At 35.5% G+C, this 24,386-nt stretch overlaps 1 protein-coding gene across 1 annotated transcript; it reads left to right on the top strand.

The window, feature by feature from the left end:
* Positions 1–18,542: 18,542 nt before the first annotated feature.
* LOC104854672 (olfactory receptor 7G2) lies at positions 18,543–19,478 on the top strand. The gene has a single exon (XM_010613264.1). It carries the CDS (start codon positions 18,543–18,545, stop codon positions 19,476–19,478), a length of 936 nt encoding a protein of 311 aa, XP_010611566.1.
* Positions 19,479–24,386: the final 4,908 nt, after the last annotated feature.

The following is a 24,386-nucleotide window of genomic DNA, read 5'->3' as shown; positions in this document are numbered from 1 at the left end:
TGGTGTTTACCAAGAATGTTTATTGAAGGACACTCAGTGCACTCCAAAGAAGTCTAATTTGTGAGAGGGGATAAACACCAGGGAGCGTTGTAGGTTGTCAGAGCCACAGAGGGCAATAAATATGCAGTAATGAAAGTACATCCTTAAGAAGTGACAAGGGGTAGAGACAGAGAAGCTGACTCCAGTGAGCTGCAGTAATGGTTTTACTGTTTTTCCCATAGATTTTGAAGGAGTGCTCAGGGGTGGCAATAAATAAAAACGGATTCTTTCCCCAAATTTTAAGTTTCAAGAAGGAGTGTTGTTGAACTCAAACTGAATTAGAGCCAGCATGGTGGCCATGGATGGGGTCACAACTACAATACAAATATGTGCACATGAAGCTTAGTTGGACTGACAAGGGGACCACGATGTAACTTGTGGTTGTCCTTATAGTGTAACTGTGTAAAATTACAGTTATAAGACTGGGTGGGAAAGGGAATGTATAAAGAGCATTTCATGTTGTTCTACTGGGATGTCTGAGAAATGCAAACAGGAAACATATAACATAGCCTTTCTTAAATTTTTTTTCTTAATATTCTACCATTTCCAAAGATACATGTCATTTCTGGTTAACTGCCTACTTAACTAATGGACTAAGCTACATCCCAGCCCCATTGAGTCTTCTTATACGAAATTCACTTTAGGATGCCATCCTCTTTGATTACATCATGGAAGTATTTCAACCAGTAAACAATCAAATAAAAAATATTTCAGAAGGTTAAAATTTTGTTACTCTTAACAAAAATTAAATTAGTGGATTCAGGTAATAATTGTTAAAAGTATGGGAAAGGAAATAAGGTACAAGAAAAAATATGAGAAAAGGAAAACAATAGAAACAAAGTCTTTGTAAGTAGGGGAGGGTGGAAGGGTGAAGGGAGGGCAGGGGTATGGGGCAAAAATGAGAACCAAGATCTATCATGTAAAGGTACAAGATCTCAACGATGAATGTAACTGTACTGTATACCTAAACAGTACCAATAAACTTAATAAGACAAAAAAGTGGCAAGACAGATAATATGTACTTGAATATGAAAATAATTAATGAGACCTGCAAAATCATAAAAGTCTAAAATGAGCCAAGCTTGTATACTAGATGTTGATGAACTTTTGTAAAGCAATAGATGATAAATAGTTAATATGTTGTAGGCCATATGACAACTGCTCATGTGAAGGAATGATTATGATGCAAAAAGCATTCAGTCACAAATAGGAAACAGGCTCTAGAACCTGTGTTTTCCTCATTTAAAAAATTTATTCTAGGGCCGGGGATTTAGCTCAGTGGTTCGGTGTCCTGCGTTGCAAGCGCAAGGACCCGAGTTCAATCCCCGGTACAAAAAAAAAAAAAAAAAATCAAGTGTCTAAAGACATCTTAAGGGAAGAAACATTAGCATAGCTTGGTTCGGGGAAGCCCCACAAAGGCTCCACTTCTGAAGTCGGTCTCCAGCTTGTTTCTACTGGGAAGTGGTGAAATTATAGGAGGAGAACTATAGAGCAATTGGGGAACACATTTTCTGATGCCATTTTGGGATCTGGTTTCTTCCTGTCTTTATCTGTCATTTCCTGTCTGTGAAGTGAGCTGTGCTGTGCTGTGCGCTCCTGCTGTAATGCACCACACATGCCCACTGCAATGAGGGTGATGGATCATGGATTGGAACATAGAAGTAATGCGGGAAAATATCCCCTTTCTCTTCCTAACATTTTATTATTTGATTTAATGCTATGACCCTTTTCAAATGCTACCTTTCCTTTCTATTTTATTCTCCACAGATATATATATATATATATAAAATGATGCAAAATAAAAACATGATAATATATTTATCAGCAATTATGTATTTCAAAATAGCTAGCAAAGAGGCTTTTAATACTTTATCAAAAATGAATGATGAATGAATAACGTATGGATATCTGATTATTCTGTTTTGATCATTACACACTGTATACATGTATCCAAATATAACACTGTACTATATAGAAATGTATAACAATCAAAGGTCTACTAAGAATTCCAAAAATAGATATAGAATAAATGAGAATGGGGTGTGGATTGGAAAAAATGCTGGTGGAAAGAAATGCAATGAAAGGGAGAAAAGAGGGGGAAAATAGGAGTAAATTTGCCTGTTGTGGTTTCTGTGGCAGCAAAGAGTTGTTACACATATGTGGTGGCCACAGAAGTTTTATGTTCCGATCTGCATGGAGAGAAAAGAGCTACGTAATTGCATTTAAAGAGATGAAAGTAAGTTTATTACAAATGTACCAGAGATACAAGCATACTCCAATCATACATTACCACATAGAGAGACAGGATGCAGCACTTAAGATGAAGAGGAGTCTTCTACAGAGGGATCTTGCATCAGACAGAGCCTTCAGCAGGTGAGAGAGAAAATGTCTCACCACCTTTAGTTTTTCAGTGTCAAAGTACAGTGTTTTGACAGAAATGAGTTTGTGCTAATAAGTCTATTTGGTTGGAAGGTATCATTTCCATCCTTGGCAGAGCCTAAAAATTGTCAGTCCTTTGGGTGTTGATTGTTACATCTGTATACTCTTCCCACAAGAGACAACCTCCAAGCAGCCAAATTCAGTTCAGGGAATACCTGCTTAAACTCTTATTCTTAATCCTTTCTGTCACCGTTTCAAAATGTAATGTGAAATAGGAAGAAAGGGATAAAGGTGTAGGGGAAGTGGGAAGGGTAGGGGAAAGGGAATAAGGGGAAAGAACAACATATGAGAAGATGAAAAAATGGAAATAAAGTGTTTGTAAATGGGGAGGGGAGGAGCAGGTGAAGGGAGGGCAGGGACAAGGGGAAGAATGAGAACCAAGACCTGTCATGTAAATGTACAAGATCCCAATAATGACTGTAACTGCACTGTATACCTAAAATGTACCAATAAACTCAATGAGAGAAAAACAGTGTAGGCAACATTTTGATGGTTGCTCTAGAGTTTGGTTTCTTATCATTGCTTTTTCTACTAGTACCATCAATAACATGGAGCCAGAAGATATCTCAGATACTGCAAACTTTATCCTCCTGGGATTGTCAGATGATCCAAACCTGCAGCCTGTACTCTGGACTCTTTCTCTTCATGTACCTGGTCACAGTGCACCAAATTTTTTTTATTTGACTTTTAGATTAGTGATATTTTCAGCACTACTTATTGAATAGCATTATCCTTTTCAAGAATAATCATCAATAAAATATTCCATGTTTCTTTCCAGAATAATACCTGCATATAGATGAGGTCAAGCTGGTACTAATTTTTTCTATGCTTCAGTAGCCTGCCATTTGAGATACCTTAGCATTATGATATATCTTGTTATTCGATAAGGACACCATTCCAATTTCTTATTATCTATCAAATAAAATATTCTTTATCCATTGATTCTTCACAAATACTAAAAAAATATGATTGTAACATACAAGAAAATACCAGTTGGCATTAAATTTATGAAGCAATTTGATGAAAACTGATATCTCTGTGATGTTTTATATAATTATCCAAAAAACAATGTTCTTGCCATTTGTTTAGTTGTCATCCATCTTCTTTACTAAAATGTTATAAATTTTTCTATTTCCTTTTGCCTTGGAACTGCTCCAACCTATTTATCTGTTGTTGCTTCAAGTATCTTATGAATGCTTATTTTCAAGATAAGTTGTGCTTTAGTGGATATCATAAAAATTGAGAGTAGAATGGTGGTTATTAGAGCCTGGGATGTTTGAGGAGATATATGAGACAAAATGTAAAACAAGATGACTATAGTTAATAATGACAATTTTTGGGGTGGGGTACTGGAGATTGAACTGGGGTCCTTGCTCTTGCAAGGCAGGCCACCAAACCACTGAGCTAAATCCCCGGCCCCATGATGACATATATTTGAAAAATGTAATGAGAATGAATTTTATGTAATTTTATTACCCTGAGAAATGATAGCTACAAGAGGAATTAATTAAAAAATAGGTAATTATAATAATTTTATGAGATATGCACTTCAAAATATTATGTCGGGGGCCAGGGATTTAATTCAGTGTCAAGTCCAATACCTCGCAAATACAAGGTCCTAAATTTGAACACTGGACTGGAAACCAAACCAAACCAAACCAAAACACCAAAACAAAACAAAAAAACCCATCATGTTGTGCAAGATAAAATCATACATTTTATTCCAATTTTAAAAAGCAAAAATAAAATTAAAAAATAAATTATTTTAATGGATTGAAAAAGCATAAAATAAACCAAATGAAGATATTTGTATAATAAGTTTTTACAATGAATGGGTGTTGGACTTTGTCAAATGCTTTTTCTGCATCTATTGAGATGGTTGGGTGACTTTTGCTTTTTCTCTGTTGAAATGGTTTATTACACTTATTGATTTGCATATATTAAACCATCCCTGCATCCCTGAGATAAAACCTGCTTTATTGTGGTATATGATTTTTTTCTTGATGATTTGCTCAACTCTGTTTTTCAGTATCTTATCGAGCATTTTGCATCTATGTTCATTAGGAAGACTGGCCTATAGTTCACTTTAGTATTATTATTATTATTATTATTATTATTATTATTATTATTATTTGCACTGGAAATCGAAAGCAGGATCATGACCTTCCATTTTCCAGTTAGATGTGGTGTCACTGAGCTGTTCACTTTTTTGGCTGGATCATTTTTTTATTTCGGTATATGATAATGCTTGTTGCCAGGAGTTATTTGGGAAGTATTGCTTCTCTTCCAATTTCAATAAACTGTTTGAAGAATATTGGCATTATACTTCCTCTAAATTTCTTGGAGAATTCAGCAGTGAATCCATCAGGACACGGGCTTTTCTTTGTTTATAAGTTTTTAATTACCTCTTCTATTTCATTGACTGATACTGATTTTTTTTATAATATTTGGTAATTTATATATCTATATCAGGAATCTGTCCATTTCCCTGTTTTCCATCTTATTAAAATAAAGGTTCTCAAAGTAGGTATTAATGATTTTTTGGATTTCTCTAGAATACTTTGTGGTTCCACTTCTTTCCATCTTATTTGCATGGATTTGTGTCTTTTATCATTTTTTTATAAGGGTGCCTAAGTATTTGTAAATTTCATTTAATCTTTCAAAAATTCTTCAATTCATTGACTCTTTATATTGTTTTCTTAGTGTCAATTGCATTAATTTCTGCTCTGGTCTTTACAATGTCCACCTTCATATGAGCTCTTAGCTTGACTCATTCTTTTTTTTTTTCCTAAAATTTCGAAGTTTAATATCAAGTTATTTTTTTTTATTGAGTTTATTGGTACATTTAGGGATGCAGTACAGTTACATTCATTGTTGGGATCATGTACCTTTACATGGCAAGTCTTGATTCTCATTTTTTCCCCTTACCTCTGCCCTCCCTTCACCCCCTCCTCCCCTCCCCATCTACAAACACTTTATTTTCATCTTTTCATTCTCTCACATTTTTTTCTTTTCCCTTTTTGTTCTTCCCCTACGTATCACACCTTCCCTACACCTTTAGCTCCTTTCCTCCCATTTCTAAATGTCAGTAATCTTATTAGAATCTTATGCATTGTTGCAGAATATTCACACCAGGGAAACTATTTGGTATTTACACATGTGGGACTTATTTATTTCACTTAGGAGTATATCTTCAATATGTATCCATTTTCCTATGAATGAATCTATTCTCTCGCTCTTAATATCAAGTTATTTTAACCTATCTTATTTTCTTGATGTGAGAGTTCACTTCTATATGTTTCCCACAGAGGACTGAATACATTGCCTCCCATAAGTTGTAGAAAGTTGTATCAGTCTTATAATTTAATTGCAGACCCTGTCTGATTTCTTGTTTAATTTCATGTATGACCCATTGGTTGTTCTGAAGGGTGTGGTTTAATTTCCATATGTTTATGAAGTTCTTGTGGTTTCTTTTGCCATTGATTTCCAGTTTCATTGTATGATGGTCAGATAACATGAGTGGGATAATTTTACTTCTTTTAAATTTAATTGAGTGTGTTCTATGAGCTATAATACGATCTATATTGGAGCATTTACCATGGGTAAGGGAGAAGAATGTATTCTGATATTGTGTGGTGGAACAATCCCTATACATCTAATAAGAACATATGTTCACATATTTGTTTCAGTTCTAATATTTCTATGTTGATTTTTTTTCTTAGTTGGTCTATTTGTAACAGTCGGTTATTGATTTCTTCCATTATGATTGTGTTAGTGTTTATGGGATTTGTTATGTCTACTATTGTTTGTTTTATAAAGTTGCATGTGCTTGGATTTGGTGCATATATATTTATGAGTGTTACCTTTTCCTCTTGGAGTTTGCCTTTAACAAATATGTAGTGACCTTTTGTTCTGTCTTGGCTTGAAGTTCACTTTGCCTGCAAATAAAATAGCTATCACTGCTTTTTTCTAGAAGTTTGTCTCAAGAGGTATTGTTTTCCATACTTTGGCATTCTGTCTATGAATTTGTTTTTGTGTTAAATGTGTTTCTTATATAAAGCAAATATCTTGTTTCTCTATCCTTTCTGTCAGTTTATGTCTTTGAATTGGTGAGGTGAGGCCATTTATATTGATGTTTTTCAATGATACACATTGGTTTATACTTGTAAATTTATTTTCCTAATGTTGGTTCTATGTCTTTCCCCTTTAATTGCTCACCCTGCCTGACAGATTTTTTTCTATTTATGTTTTTTGAATTGTGGTTTTTATTATCTCCTTCAAAATGAAATTGCCTTTCAGCATCCATGTAGAGATGTTTTGTTTGGTCATGAATTTCTTAGGTTGTTCTTTTTCATGGAAAAACCTTATTTCTTCATTGATTTTGAAAGATAGTTTTGTTGTGCAAATCAATTTTTGTTGGAGGTAGCTTTGGTTTTGTTTTGTATTTCTTCACTTATCTTTTTTTTTTTTTTTTGCATTTGAAATACTCACTCTAACTCTCCTTGACTTAGAGGTTTGTGTTGAGAATTCTCCTGTGATTTTGATGGTCTTTCTTTAGAGGTGATTTTTCTTTTCTTTGACAGCTTTGAATATTCTGCTATTGTGCTGAATTTCTGGAATCTTGATTATTATATGCCTTGGGATAGACACATTTCAGTCATGGTTAATTGGAGTTCTGTATGCCTCATTTATGTTTATGTCAAATTATTTTTCCATATTTGAGAAGTTTTCTGGCATTGTTTCTGTTAACAGTTCTATTTTATTTTATTTTTGTTATTTGCACAGTCTCCTGTGTATTCATTGACTACAAAAAATCTTTTGTTGTTCTTTGCCTCCTGCTGGTCTGATTTTCTGTAATCCCTTGTCATTTTTAAGAAATCTTCTTTTGCACTTGTTAACCACAATTCGGTCTTCTAATTGTGATATTTTGTCCTTACCTAGTTCTTTCTGGTGCCTACAGTTTCAATAGAATTTATAATCTCTGGGATACCTCTTTGAATCTGTTTTGTGGATTCCATTTTGTTCTTATTTTGTGGGCTCATGATTTCCATCATTTTCTTAAGATCCTCTATTCTTTTATTGATATGTATTCTAGATTTGCTGAAAAGTCATTAAATATGATTATCATATTTTTTTACTGGAGAGTCATTTCTGATCAGATTTTCTCTATAGCTTCATTCACCTGTCTTTTCTAATTTCTGATGCTACCATTTCAGAAATTTCAAGTTGATGGCTTTTGATTGCCTCTTTCTTTTGTCCCCTGGTCTTGCAGTGGGTGGGCTGAAGGTCAGGGTTTACATTTTGATTCAATATATGTCATTTTATATTTTAATGTAATGCATTTTCTATGTTGATGCTTGTAAATTGATTATGATAGGTAGCTTTATCTCTAGTATCTAAGTTTCTCTAGGAAACATCTATTCCTTAGACATGTCTTCTTAGACATGGCTCTTGGCATTTGTGCCCATCCCAAGATTCAACATTTTCAATTTATTAGGGATGAGAAGTTGTTATCTATTTGGCTTAGCACCTAGTTCTTTGGTACTGGAATACGATAATGATTATGAACCCAGAAAAATCAGTGTTCTCATACAAGGGAGAACAACTGATAATGACAGGTGCCACACCCTGGCTAACGTAATGCAGTTATCAATAGCAACAGCATGTAGTTCAGCCCAGAAACTGACCAACTTTAGTTATTACTAATCTGGTACCTTTAACCATAGAAGCAAGGACTATGGTTATATAATAAAATCCAACATAAACCAAGAACTTGTATGCAGTAAGTTTCCCTTTATAGAGAGACTTTTACCCTGTGTAGGTATGTCAGGAAGAGATTTAAGAGCAATAAGGGAAAAGATAGAAAGATAAATGAAAACAAATACAGTATAAGCATGGCTGAAGGACAAAGAATGATCCCCCGAGCTTTGGAAAACTGGAGTAGAAGACAGCAGAAAAATAATGGAGAAACCAGAATATTGAAGTGAACCAAAAAGACTAGAGACATTGGTATTTCACATGAAAACCTAAGAAAGGACATTGAGAAGAGTGAGAAAAAGTGAACAAGACAAAACAGCAGTATAAAGAATGAAACACTCAGAAAAGTAAAACAAACAAAAAGCAAAACAACAACAACAACAAAAACAAACAAAAAACATCATTTCTCCAGTGTCCTCATTTCTGTGGTAGTGTTCACATCAGAACCCAATTCTGTGCTGGGTTACTCTGTCAAGTCTGCAGCATGAATACTGCTGGCTGTGTGGCGTATCTTGACCTCCAGATGGTCGGCTGGGGTCAGAGTCTTCAGCCAGCATCTTTCTAGGTGTCCCTTGGAGACCTGCCCACATTTCCTTACCCTATTTGCCTCTACATTCCTTTACCATTCTCTGTGGTTCCCTCATACAGAGACAGCCAGGGGATACTCTCAGGCTTTTTTTTTTCTTTTTATTGTGTTTATTGGTACAATCTAGGTATACAATACAGTTACATTCATTTCACTGTTAGGCTTTTGTACAGTTGGTTTCTCCCAGCTCTTCTGCAGCCTACTCTGTTCCACTACACTGTCCTGCACATCTCTCTCCTCTCCGCTGGGAGCAGAGTGTTTGGAGGGGTGCTGCCAGCCAACTTACAGCCCCTGCTGCTGCTGTGGAGACAGCTGAAGGCTACATGGGTCACACTTCTCTCTCCTCTCTGTGCAGCTGGGAGAAGGACTGGGGAAGTGCTGACATCTCACTCATTTCTCTGCTCAGGCTCAAGGCTGCTTAAATTCTGTTTCTCTTTCTCACATCTCTGGGAGCAGGGAAGGAGGTGTGGTGCTGTTCAATTCACTGCTTTCACCTCTGGGGTCCCTTAATTTGTTGTCACTGCAGGTTCTGGTTAGCTGCTATGGTACAGGATAGAAAAAAGTAAAAACTGCTGGTGGCCCTTCAGGGATAGACAGGCTTCCTGGGCACTTATCCTTGTGTGTACTGGTGAAATTTGCTGCCATGTTGCAGCACCCTTTGTTTGAAGAAAGGCAAAACAGATGATGGTCTTACATTAAAATATATTTCCTGTGTGGCTTGAATTTGCCACACTTCTGCAGTACACCCAATTTTGGGGAATTTTCAGAAAGACAATTTGTTGCTGCACATGCAGGCAGTGATCCCACAAGCAACCCTGTGGCTACTTAGACATTTTGTAAAGTCTTACACTCATACTTTGCTTGATCTACGAGTCCCTTATCTCAGATTGGTTTTGGCATCAGGATGTATGTCTCTCCCTTTCTAGAATTACCTGTGTTTTAAGTTAATATTTTTCTAAGTTACACCCATCCATTCATGTTGTGTCCCCATGTTCTTGATTTTAAAGGGGATTCTCTGAATATTTAACCATTGAATATTTCAAGTGATCAAAATGCATGACAAGTGTTTTAATAAAATTTATTACAGTAAAGGATAGATTACCATTAATCTTTTTCAAATTATTTCCCCTTGTTTTGAACATTCTTAACCCAACATTCTTGCCAATTTCTACAGCAGCTCTGGAAGTCCTTTCTTATGAGTGACCTTCTGAAGTGTGATAAAAAATGTGATGAATGTCATTACCTAATGCCATCCAATAGAAAGGCAAGCTTGTAAAAACATTACTGTGTCCTCCTAAAATTTATTCACCAGATTTGACAACATGTGACTTCTGGCTCTTCCAAAAGTTATACTTTAAATGGGTTTGGAACATTAAGACAGTCACAACAATGTAACTGAGACACACAAGGACTTCCAGAACAGCTTCTGAAAGAGAGAATGATGCGATAAATGTGTTCAAAGAAAGGGGGAATATTTTGAGAGAAACTAATGGTGCTGTAGCTTTTACTGTAATATAAATTTAATTTAATTTCTTATTAGTGCAAGAGTGAGAAATATATAATTTTTGTTTAAACCTGCCTCATGTTTTTTCTGTTACACCTTATATACCTTTATTAAATTGAGGTAGTTTTCTCAATTCTCACTTTACTATTTTTATCATTTTTTTTTGTACTCGCTTTATTTTTATCAATTATTTTATTCAAGTTTTTCTCACTTATTCAAAGTATCTTAGAAAAATATCATAAAATGTCAATCAATTAATTTACATCAAAGTGATTATTGATAAGTAAGTATTTACATTGTTTCATGATTGTTTTGTGGATCATTTGTGTACTTCTTTTCCTACTGTCTTCCTTTGGCAATAAGTCAGTTTCTCTGGTGGCATGTTTGATTTTCACTTTTTCCCTTCCTTTGGCCATGTTGAGGAGTTAACTCAAGTCCTTGAGTGAGCTAGGCAAGTTCTCTACCAATGAGTCACACACTCAGCCCTGATTTCTTTCTTTTAATAGTTTGTGTGTTTACTACAGTTTTTTTTTTCATTGTGTTTACCACGAAGATTAGGACAGAGCTAGTATTTTCTTTGAATGAACTGAAAACACTAACTCTAGTTCATGTTCTAGGTGACAAATAGATAAATAGATGAAAATCTCTATGCTTCAGGAGCATTGTTATGTTACATTCACATCAAACTCATATATGGAAACATTGCTACATATATGATAGTATTGGCAGAAAGGACTTGTTAAAGTAATGAGGTTTATATGGGGTCACAGAGTGGAGCACAGGGTAGGATTAGTGCCTGGAAAGGAGGAAACACCAGGCTTCTTCTCTCTGCCAAAATAAGATGCAAGAAAGACATGGCGATGTGCAAACACAAACTGGGACTTCATCGGGGTCTGCATCTTCTTCATTCTTTTTGTTGTTGTTGTTGTTGTTGTTGTTGTTGTTGTTACCAGGGAGCAAACTTGCAGCCTTGAGCTTGTGTGGCAAGTGATAGAACCACTGAGTCCAGCCCTCTCCATTCTTGATCTTGAACTTTGTATCCATAAATGTGTGAAATAAACATCTATAATTTACGTACCTAGAAAGTTGTACTGTATTATGTTACTGCATCCTCAGGTGACTCAGAAATTCTTTGTCCATGAGTAGAAAACAGTCAATCAAAAAGAAAGGTAAATATTGAGGAAAAAATGATGTGCTATTAGAACTATAGTGACAAGGGGTGAGGAATTGTGATCCCACAAAGACTGATAACACATCACCATGCCTTTTTTGTAGATACTGACCATGAAGCAGTTCACAGACTAGTGGAAACCCATGCATTTAGGGTGCATCCATTTGTAAGAAGAAACAAAAAACACAGAAGAGAGATAGGTAAGGTGGTTGCTATGAAGTGTGACTTGGCTCTGCTGTCACAAAGGAGGAAGATCTCACCCCAGCTTCTGGGTAGACTGCTGAGAGACAGCCCTTTTACAGTACTGCCTCAGGAGACAAGACACATTCTACTTCAGCCCATACCTGCTTTTTTAAGGTTGCAATCAAAGACTTATCAGTAAAGGGATTAAGGACCTGGCTCACATGCCATGTCTCAGGACAAGAACAAAGGTGCAGGTCTTGTGCACAATTCCTTGCAAGATCAATCACAGTGACACTGGGAGAGCATCACAGTTCAGGCTGCCTTTTCTAATCCTGTGTCCATTCCGTTGCTTTACCACTCACTGATATGGGTACCAGTACCAGTGGAATAAACCTGTGCATGACAATTTCTGCTTCCAGGTCCCCGTTCCTGCTGGCCTGATCTGATGCTATCAGAAAAGTGCAGACCACTAACTTCAGATGAAAACTGTGGAGAGTAATACCACAAAGAAGGTAAAACAAATGTTCAAGTGTTGCCATTATGCAGAGAAAAGGAAGGGGGAGCTGCACTGCAAAGCTGATATTTGACCTGAGCCCTGGTGTATTTTCAGCAAGGAGTGATGTGATTCTGCAGAGAATGAACCACCTTTGTGTTCCTGTTGCAAAATTACTTGTGGCCAAATATATCATTCCTTCATATTCCTTGATAGATTATTGATTATTAAATTCTTTTAGCTATTTTTCAGAAATCACAGCAACTGCAGTTATACCTTTCTCATGCTACTCTTAGTCTACTTATGCTACTCTCAAAATTTTCCCTTTAATCTTTTAATTCACTGTGCGTGGGTGACTGGTATCACTGGTATGTAAAATTCATTTAATGATCTTAGTTTATTGGATGGTTATTACCTTAAAATTTTATATTTTAAGAAAGGCTCTCACTTATAAATGGCTATTTATTTGAAGAAGGCATGTTTTCCATTGTTTATTCACTTAATCAAGACCAAAACTTAATGCCTGCACATAAAACGCAGTTTCTCTTGCCTACTGGAGGCTATAAGCTCTGAAAACTCATCTTTTTGGGGGTTCATCAATTATTTTTCTATTTGATGATCTCATCTCTCCTCTCCACGTGTAAAACTTCCAAGGTGTTCTCTGTAGTGTCTCCCCAAGTCTTCTACATTTTTCTGAGTTCCATCCGATCTGGGTTTGTCCTTATTTCTCAGCTGGCAGGTTCACAGTTCACCCTTCCTCTTACCAGTCTGGTCTTTATTCAGTTTCATGACTTCGGCTGCGGGATGATGTGCAGAATGACAAAAGTCCATCCACTGAGCCAAATGCAATCTTGTTTAATTCTTCCTTGGATCCTTTAAAAGTATTCTAGATTCACAGTTTTGGGTGAAGGCAGAATTCTGCTTTTGAGTTCACAAGCAACAAACTCTATCTGTGCCCTTGATAAGTAATGCCTAGGACTTTCAATCCTTGTTAAATTGGAAAGTGGAAATACTATCATACTCATGGAGATGAACACATAGTATCTGTTGGCTCCTGCCTGCTCATTTCCAACATCATATTTTGTTTTCACTTTAAGTATCTGAAAAACTTTATCTTACTTTCTATATTACAATTCTCTTTATTTATTTATTTACTTTTTTCCCATTAAATTTATTGGTACATTTAAAGCAAACAATACAGTTGCATTTATCATTGGGATCTTTTACCTTTACATGATATGTCTTGGTACTTATTTTTTCCCCATATTCCTGCCCTCCCCAAAACCCCATAACCCTCCCTATTAACAAAGACTTTGTTTCTATTTTCTTTATGGCACATAAAAAGTGACCTTATTCTATAGGGTGATGGATATCTCAATATATTTTATCTATTTTTCACTTTCTCTGAAATGTAATTGTGTTTGACACTTTAAAGACATTGCGATGACATAAATTTAAAACTATATATCTTGTAAATTATAAATCCATATATAGTTAAAATCATAAATGTAGATTTCATATAGAAATACTGATGTCTTTTAACAGAAAACCTTTAAAATGTACATTAAGACTTGGGCACAGTGGTGCATTCACAAAGCTGAGACAGGATGATCAGGAGTTTGAGGACAGGCTGGAAAACTTAGTGATATCCTGTATGAAAATCCTGTATGGAGCACAATTTCCAGCTAGTAAGCAATGTAACAAGTGTCTGGACACATCTGAATTCTATGGGCTTTTAGTCACTTTGCAAATGAATTAATGCCTTCACTGAAAATTAAAAACCATGAATTTAAATCACAGCTCTTAAAGTGAAGAAAATTGTATATTAAAGGTACTATACTTGGAAAAGGTATTCATAAAATTCTAAATAGGGCATTACAGCTCTATGTATAATCTTTGAAATCAACATACATCAAATAAAACAGAAAAGTCTCAAACAAAATATAGAGAAACAAAATTATAGCTAAGCAAATATTCCATCAGTCCTGGGATGAGAAATTATTAATCTTATAATTTTATAATATCTTTTCTAATATTCATATTTTTATTACTCATACTTACATATGTAGGACCTTTGTTCACACCTAAAATGAATCAGACTTCCTGATACCATGGTGTATATGCAGATGCATTTGCTTATAGATAAAATGTATGATTGCAATTTATTACAAAGGCTCCATGTATAACATTTGCAAGGTCCTTGTATTAGAGAAGGGCAGAAGCAATAGAGAAATCTTGATATCCTGCACTTAATCTCAGGGGTCAAGAAATCAGCCTGACATCCTCTCTTCTAGATTCTTGGTCTTTAAGAATAAATTCTTGCTGTTAGAATGAAGGAAAATAACTTATTTAATAAGGAGCTTTGGATATTGCTCCCCAGAGATTCAGAGAAGGTAGGAGTTGGCACGGGACACACTCAACAGCCCTGCCCAATCAGGAAGCAACAGGTGAGCCTCCTCCAAGAGATGATCCTTCCGGACTAGGAGGCTGTTGACTAGGTCAACCTTTCCATCCATCCATAGAATAGGTCTTTATCTTCAACATCTAGGTGAGATGCTGAGCATTATGTCATTGGATTGAAACAGGTAACTGACATCTCTTTCATTAATGTGTTGGGAAGAAGAGTAGATATTTTACTAGAATTTTATTCTGGAGAAGCATTAAGGAGAGCACACACAAGACATTAAGAGAATCAGGACCCGCATGCCTCTCCGGTCAACTGCCACTATCCCTCCTGACACATTCTCATATATGTTTCTACCAATACACAATTGGCTGTCTTAGGGCTGCTCTCCCACTTTCCACCAATTCAGGACTTCTTATGAGCAGAAGTCTTCCCTTCCAATAATATGGTGAACATCATATTTACCTGAGTTCTTGTGGTGGTGTCAGGGAGGAATCTGGGTAACCCAGAATGGGCTCAAACTTGGTGACCTCCTTGTTCTAGTCTATAAAAGGGCTGGATCTACAGGCATAAACCATCACACCTGCCTTATATTAAATGCTTAAAATGCAACACACTGCAGCTTTTATTATTTGGAAAATGGCTATAAAATACAACAAAAAGATGTAGGAGAACAATGTATTTCATGGAACAGTGATCATTTCTAAGAGAAGGAAAAAAGTTTTGTTCAAGTATATGAAGTAAGCAGCTTCAAAAAATGCTTGTATTATTTTTTCAATAAAACCAACTAAAGAAAGAACAAAGAAATATATGAATTTTTTTCTGCTGACCATGAAATATTGAAGCTTTTCATTATTGTCTGTCTGTACTTTCTTATTCATGCATAATCTATGCATGAGAAAATGTGCATATCTGTGCACATTGAAATACATTTAAAATTTCTCATGATGTAGATATTTTTTCATATTTTTTCTTAACTGGTATGGCAGCATAAACCTGAAATCCACCATTCTGAGCAGGTATGGTAAGAGGATCACAAATTTCAACTCAACCTGGGGAAATTAATGAGATCTTATCTAAAAATAAAAATTAAAAGAGGGCTGGGAATATTAGTCACAGTACAGGTCCTGGGTTCAATTCCTGGTACTGACAAAAAAACCTACATTATAAGCCATGTGTGGTGGCACTTGCCTGCAATCCCTGCACTGGAAGGGCTGAGGTAGGAGGATCTCCAAGATTCAAGGTCAGCCTGGGCCACATACTGATTTCAAGGCCAGTCTGCAATGCATAGTGAGACTGTGTCTATTAAACCTCAAAAACAAACAAAGCAACAAACCAACAAAAAACCCTTTAGGGTAGATATTAATAATTATTGTGACTTATGTATTAAATTTACTTGATTAATTTGCATTGCTATGATGTCCTTATATTTAGTGGACAAAAGAATACTGATATCTCCGATGTCTTTCCTTCCTTTTTTTTTCTACCAAGATTCCCAGGAGTAGTTTTTGAAAACTTTCATTGCATTTTGCCTTCATCAACCTTGGTATTTCCTTTATTTTATTTCATTTTTATAACAATTGGCATATTTTAATATTCAAAATAATTAAGTTCATTATGCACGATCAAAATATAGGACTTTTCACACAGGTACAAAGCACCCAATTCAGCCTTTCTGCCAAATTTGGAATAAGAGTTAGATATAGAGTACATTTTACAGTTTCTATACTTCACAATTTTATGCATTTTCTTTGTAATTTATATATGTCACCTTGCTTACTTGATTACCACACCACAAATCTATACATCTTCAGAATACAGAAATTACAAAAGCACAATAATCATTATGTGAATAGGAAAACGTTTGTGAATTAAACTAATTTAAGAAAAATAGTAAAACCCTCAGGGTTTATTCACTGTAGTACCTGGGACTAAACTTAAGAAATAAAAAAAAGAAATCAGCCAGTGACACTTCTATTATTGATTGAAAACACATTTTCAAATTAGAGTATATTAAGCACAAAAGCTACAGGAAAAATTGATTCAAGTCTGTATACAACCTTCCAACAATAATATTCATAATAATGAGAAATTAAAAACAAATGGAATGACTTATTTCAGATTTAACTGAAATATGCGCTATAATTTAGAAATGTAAATAACCATTAAAATTGAAATCTTGTACCAACCCACCTTTCTCTTTCATTTCTCTAAATGCAGCTGCTCCAAACCATCTCTTCTTTCTCATGGGAAAAAATTACCATGTGTTATACTCACCAAAGACACAACACACACATACATACGCACACACACACAGATGTGCGCCCGCGATAGGAGAGGGTTGCATGATGATCACATTTGCTCAGTACTATGCTGGTATTATTGTTGCATTTATTTCTCATGATTGAAACTTCTACATGAGGTCCCTCAGGTATTAGTGCAAGAATAAAAACTGTAGATATTTAATTTATGCAAACTGCTGGCTGGAGATGTATATATTATGAAATGTTTATCACACCACATGTAAAGGACACATCTATCCAGCAGTTCCCATTAAACAATTGAGGACACAAATGCTTCTCATCCAACTAAAGGTTTTTCTCATTCATAAATTTATTCTGGGGTCATAGCTTAAATTTAGAGTATTTGAGTCTATTAAGCCACGAAATGATCATCACTATCACAGCTGTTTCTCTCCTCCCCAGGAAAGGAAGACCACTGGTCTCCAGGGATCCTCTTAGAAAGCCTGATTATTATTTTGTCTTGTGAATCTGTCTTCTAAAGTACAAGAAATCTGTTTTCATAGAAGCATCTGCATTTCATTTGTTCTGTCATTTAGCTATTTGGTATTTGTTTACTATATTTATTGATGTGCCAACTATTCCATTAAGGGAAGAAGTTCCCTTAGTATGAAGCAAAAACTTTCAGCATTGTTACCCAGTTTCTCTTCAAATTTCAGTAATTGCAAAAGTGATTTATTTTCATCTCTAAGTAGAGTCTTACAAGCTTCAAGTTTATGATTAACATTTTCTAAATTTTACTTTTATTCCATTGAGAGGGTGCCTTCCAACTTCTATAATTAATTTAATGGGTAAAGGAAAGCATTCCCCCAAAACAAGGGAAAACTTCAAACTATGTTCAAGAAACAACTATTAAGGGTACAAAGAGAAACAGTGAGACTTTTGCCTTCATGAAGATTTCCAACTGTGTGCTCTAAAGAATAATTAGCAGAGTCAATTAGCCAAGTGAGTTGAATAATGATTCAGATCTTCTGTGCTGTGATGTAGTCTTTACCAAAGACTATGGATGTTGTGGCCATGATATTGTCCTTATGAGTCCATGGGACTGATGGAATCCATTATTTAATAAAGGCTTCAGGTGATTCTGGGGCATGACAAAGATGGAAACCATTTCTCTAGAAGTCATACTTGTTAAATTCATTCTTACCTTGTACACTAAGATCTTGACTTATGCACATTTGAGTTGCACACTTTCACAGACACATATAAGGCTGTCAGATATGAAAAGTTGGGGACTTACTGTATTTAAAAGCACTAAAAATCCTGAATGAACATTGATGTATTATTCTTTGTTAGTATCTCAGCACTTGATACAGTGTGCAAAAGAGTTGTTATTCTACACTATAGATGGAATGCATTTAGAGGAGATGTAGACAACAGGAACTGAGGAAGAAAATAAGCCACGATTTGAATGTTACTGTGGTTCACAATATAAATTACAAAAAATTAAACTACTCGTTCTCAAATTTAGAGATACTCCATTCTGGAGTGTTTGTTAAAACACAAATTACTGGTCCACATTCCAGAACTTTCCAAAAGTCATTAGGCAGTGTTATTAAGATTTTTCATATCTAACCTCATCTCAGATGTTGCTCCTTTTGCTTCTATAGAAATCATTTATTTGATTTTTTTCATCCCATGTTTTCTAGTACAATTCACCAGCATTATGGAACCTGTAAACCAAACAGCTGTTTCAAAATTCTTTCTCCTTGGACTAACAGATGACCCAAAACTGCAACCCGTCATCTTCATCCTGTTCCTGTTCCTGTATCTGATAACCATCCTGGGAAACCTGCTCATCATTTTGGCTGTGAGCACTGACTCCCACCTACACACCCCCATGTACTTCTTCCTTTCCAACCTGTCCTTCACTGACATTTGTATAAGCACAACCACCATCCCAAAGATGCTGGTGAACAACCAAGCACAGAACCACAGCATCTCTTACACAGGCTGCATCTCCCAGATATGCTTTGTCTTGCTTTTTGGTGCTTTAGAAAATTGTCTCCTTGCAGTGATGGCCTATGATCGTTACGTGGCCATTTGTCACCCACTGATGTACATGGTCATCTTGAATCAACGCCAGTGTGTCAGGCTGGTTCTACTCTCTGTGTTCATTACTACAGTCAATGCACTGCTTCACAGTCTGTTGGTGCTGAGACTGTCCTTCTGCACAGAGCTGGAAGTCACAAACTTCTTCTGTGAACTTATTCAAGTCATAAAACTTTCCTGTAATGATTCCTTCGTCAATAACCTTCTAGTATATTTGGTGACTAGCCTATTTGCTGGTGTTCCTGTTTTGGGGATTATTTTCTCTTATACTCAAATTGTGTCCTCTATCTTGAGGATTCCATCAGTTGGGGGAAGGCATAAATCATTTTCCACCTGTGGTTCTCACCTGTCAGTTGTGTCCTTGTTCTATGGCACAATTTTTGGAGTCTACATGAGTTCTGCGGTCAGTGACTCTTCAGTTAAAAATGCAGTGGCTTCAATGATGTACATTGTGATTCCACAACTGCTGAACCCTTTTATCTACAGTTTGAGAAATGGAGAAATACAGGGAGCATTAACACATCTCTTTAGTAGGATACCTTTTCTCTGATTGTGTCCTTCGCTTTGTGTTTGAGTTTCCAGAATTAGTTAATATGATAGAAATACTGATGAATTAGAATGTGTGAGATTTGCATTGTAAAGTTTTCCAAAAATTCTAGATCATATGTTTGCCAAGTGTGTCCCTAGGTGAGCATAAAACCTGACTTTCATATTTGTCCAAGTCTGTAATGTTTTTTTAAAAAAAAATCTCTGGATTTCATTTCATATTTCTGCTTCCATTGAAGCAGCATCTCAATGGAAGTTTGTTTTAATGAAATTTTATGGCTCTGTCTCAGACAAAGGATATCTGTAGTAGATGCATAGTGCAGAAAAACTTTTGAGCAAGGTCACATTAGTTACTACAGAGTAAATTCAGATTATTCTTATAATTAGGACCAGGAAAGTTGCATGCCACAGGTGACTCACTGTGGAGCAAAGGAACTGAACTTTCATAATCAATTGTGTAATTATTCAGTTGTTTCCTCAGAAGAACTTATGGTATTGTATCAGAACTCACCCTATTCAATTTCATTACTTAGGACTTTTATGAAATTAATGTATCTCAGTTGATTGAGAGGGTTTTGGGATAATGGAATGTTATGAGTAAAAAGATGGCGTCATTCACAAAGAATATAAACAATAACTCTAATATACTGACCAAATATAATTTTTGTCAATTACAATAACATCAGAAGTAGGGGATAGGTAATTTTGTGGATTAGGGTTTCATTTAGTACTACATTAGGAGTCTTTTCCTAGGGCATACTTTCCTCAAAGTAATCTGTCAATTGCAGCTAAGTAAGGTGCCATGTGCAGGACACCTCTGTCATGAGTTGAATGCTTGGTATTAAAATGAACTTTCATATTCTAATTCTAGCCACTTGGATTTAATTAATTAATTAATTAATTAATTAAGTTAGTTAGTTTCTGGGGATCATCTATGAGCCTTTATACTTGCCAGTTAGGCAGTGGAACCTCTGAGCCAAATCCCCAGCCCTCAGATTTATGATTTTGCCTGGTAAGAGGTTGAATGCTTCTTGTTGAATAAGTGGTCTTTGCAAGGAAATAGTTAATACAAGATTACCTATGTGGAACCAATATAGAATTTTGTATGTTCCTGTAGAGTATAGAATTAAATGAGATAAATGCACCCAGTGTTTGTCAGTATTATAACTATTTGTCCAAAACCCTGTAGTTTCATAGAAATCTAATGTACTAGCTGGCTTTAGTGGGTCATGCTTATGTTCCCAACTACTACAGATGCTGAGATAGGAATATCAGAGGTTTAAAGCCAGCCTGGATACTTTAGTGAGACTTTGTCTCAAGAAAAGAAAACAGAAAATTAATGGGCTGTTATCCCTTGTTTGTACAGTTTCTAATATTGTTTCTTTTGGACCTTGATCATGTCTAAACATAATAAATCAATGTATCTTGCTATTTAAATAATGATAATTATGTATGTGGCTCTGGGACTGAATACTAGGCCTCACTCACAGTAGGCAAGTGCTCTTGTACTGAAAAATATTCCCGATGTATGGTTGTTATTTTCTTCATTGAAGATCCAAGATTCTATCTTGGTTTTGGGTCTTGCATATATTCATATATTTTCAGTGCTCTCCATCAATTTTTCATGGTGTACAATAAATATATGTAAACTTTGGTATTGATGAAATGTGTATTACTTTTTCTATACCATTAAGAATAAAACTTTCTTCGTGTCTTTTGTTGTAAGTAAAATAATTTTATCAAGTGCTTGTGTAATTTTTCTTCCCTGATGTTCCTTTCCTTTAAAGGAATATATATGTTCAATATGTCAGCATAGATACAGTGATTTAATATTTGTGTAATAACTGTAGAGAATTTTAATCCCAATGATACTTATAATACCTAAATATTCTCAAAATATATTCTCTGGTCCTCTTTTGATTCTACTACTTGCTAGATAACTATCTATGTGTTTAGAGAACTAAAGATCTTGAAAAATATTGTCCTTGTTTTATTTCATTTTGTTTCCAAATTAAAGTATCAAAATCATTGACAGATTCATGTTGACAGTTCAATTTACCTAATCTGGTACAACTTGTAGGTCTCTGCAAGTGGTGGCATAAGATCAGCTGCAGAGGCTGATGTACTGTCTCCTAATGTACTGTCTCCAAATGTACATGAAATTCTCCCAGATTGAAAAATCCTCTCCAGACTTCTTATCCTGTTATTGCTTCTCTATTTATTGAAAAATATCTTCTGGGAAATCTCTATACTCCCTCTTTTTCTCCTTTAGTATTTTCCTGAGGTCAATCCTGTGAGAATTAACTGTGATCACTCATCTGTTTTTTTCCACTTGTCAGTCAACACTCAAGTTGCTACTTCTGAATTCAACTTTCTGTCATCTATTTGATGATAAGGAAAATGACACGAATTTACTCACCAAGATGACAGTTACCTGTGCAATTTCACCTACGGTGGTTTTTCTCAAACTCCCAAGAATTCTAAGTTCATAGACATAGGTGTAAATACTGCTCAAAACTTGAGTTCACTCTTTTTCACAAATGTAGAATCTCTGTGCTGCAGTAAGAAACTAGGTCTTCTAATGTCATTAGTTCAAGATACTACCCCCCCCACAAAAAAGATTAAAAGATCAAATGCAAGGCTAAAATAATAATACTCCTAGAACAAAAACAGAGGAAATGTTTCAGGTTATTTGACTGCATAATAATTTTTGAATATTTTTCCAAATACATAGCTACAAAAGTTGGAGAATTTGAACTGCATCAAATAAAATGCTTCTGACTAGCAAGAAAAAGATTGATATAGCTGAGAGACTAGAAAATGGAAGAAAATATCTGTTACCTATTAATATGGCAAGGGTTATTTTTCAGGATACATAGAGAACACAAACAACTGAATAATTAAACAGACACACACACACACACACACACTCAAGAACACACACACACATGTACACACACACATAAACATATAACTGGTCTAAAGATCTGCACAGACATTTCTCAAAAGAAGACAAGGACACAGCAGACATATTAAAAGGTATCAGAATACTTACTTGGAGAAATACAAATAAAAACCACAATGAAGATAGAAGCATAGTATTGTGTTTGTAGTCTAGGCTATTTGTTATGCTAAGGCATGAAGGTTGCTTGAGTCCATTAATTGGAGGCCAATTTGAGCAACACAGGCAGACCTGATACCCAAAAGATAAACTGTTTGCAGGGGACTTTGTTTTGTGATAGTGCATTTACCTAGCATGAATGGGGCCCCCAGGTTTATTCCCAGTGCTACAAAATTGAACAAAAAACATCATGAATCTCTATACCACTGCAGCGATATAGGCTGTGCTGAAAAAACACAAATGTGAAGTGGTAAGAATTATTTTTGAGAATATAAATTAGTTCAGGCACTTGAGGGCAAATTATGGAGGTTCTTCAGAAAAGTAAATATTGAACTATAATAGAAATCCAGTGATCTCAATGTTGAGTATATACTCAAATAAATAAAATAAATATATAGAAAAACACCTGTCTTCCCACATTTCTTGCAAAATTATTCACAATCATCAATACATAGAATCAACCTATGTATCAAGACGTGAATAGATAAAGAAAATGTGTTATATGAGGTGAACTAAAAATGATAGAGTAGATACTAGTGGTACAATACAGCCTTTCTAGTTCATGGGATCAAGATACCTGGAAAAAAATAAATTGAGTGAGGAGAAATAAAGTAGGTCTCCAGGGATCAGAAGACAGCTGACAGGTAAGCACCACTGTATTTGAGAGGATATAATCAGAAGACTTCTTGGGAAAAGGTTAATTGTTTAAAGCTGAGCCACAGTTTTATAGCAGACTATAAGCAGAACTACACTTCAAGGTTTTGGGGTGACCTTTTTGCAGGGACTGGATATAAATTGCCTATAAGAGAAGTCATGGTGAGATTTCTGGTGGCCAGACATAGACTCTCACCTTCTGAAAAGTTTTAACTTAAACTGAGATCACAGGGTGCCACAATCCATTATGGAAAGCCAGCCCCATCATCTGTGGCTTTTGGAGGGGGCTATTTCTGAAAGTGTTGGTATTAATTCCAGTGGTCTGCTTGAACACCCGCCCCAATGTCTACATGCAGCACAGCATTCAGTAATCTGTTTGCCTTTCCCATCTACCAGTGTGAGCAGGGATATAGCTTGGCTTGAACAGTTGTCACAGCCTGGGGTGTACAGCTGAAAAGAACTCTGAAGAAGGAGTGATACCTCACAAACCCACAGGTTGTACAGCCAGGCAGAAAAGCCATGACATGGAGCAGAGTGAGTGACACAGAAACTGTCAGCTGCCTGAGTGACCATAGCCTGAGGTTATAAACCCATTGACTGAACATGCCCAATGGGAAAGTTTGTCAGGATTCAGCATTCACAAGAAATAAAGTAAGCATGGACACAAAATAGATCTTAGCAGTGATTCCCTACCATTTTCTCAAATCTGATAGATTCTATTACTATTGTCTTTAGAAAGAATCTGTTCAATGTGTAACACAGAAGAGTATTTTGAATGATCTCTTTTTATTTTACTTCATGGCTTTTTTGGGAGGACAGGTTGGAGTTTTTCCTTCTTTTTGTATTTTTCTCTTTTGTTTGTTCTTTTCTGTTAATTTTATCAAATTCTATTAATTTTCTTCTATTCTTTAATAAGATCATTTATCTCACTTCTCTCTCCTCAATTTTTCTGTTTTAAAAATTTTACTACTTCCACTTTCCCATTCTCTATGTCCACCACCTTTACACAAGTTACAGTGGTAATTTGGTTTACAAACAACTTATTTTATGACTGCAGGGAAGATGGCTGAATTTGTGTTGTTTGTATGGAGAAGACAACTGTGGTTATATTTGTCACCCAATGTGGAGATTATGAAT

The sequence above is a fragment of the Fukomys damarensis genome, unplaced genomic scaffold (genome assembly GCF_012274545.1).
Source record: "Fukomys damarensis isolate Sample0158 unplaced genomic scaffold, DMR_v1.0_HiC HiC_scaffold_30, whole genome shotgun sequence".
Taxonomy (NCBI): Eukaryota; Metazoa; Chordata; class Mammalia; order Rodentia; family Bathyergidae; genus Fukomys; species Fukomys damarensis.
Note: the sequence above shows the minus strand (reverse complement) of the source record. Positions and strands in the feature narration are given on the sequence as shown.

What these genes read in the sequence shown, in the direction of transcription:
- LOC104854672 (XM_010613264.1), top strand. Translation starts at nt 18,543, where the DNA reads ATGGAACCTGTAAACCAAACAGCTGTTTCAAAATTCTTTCTCCTTGGA.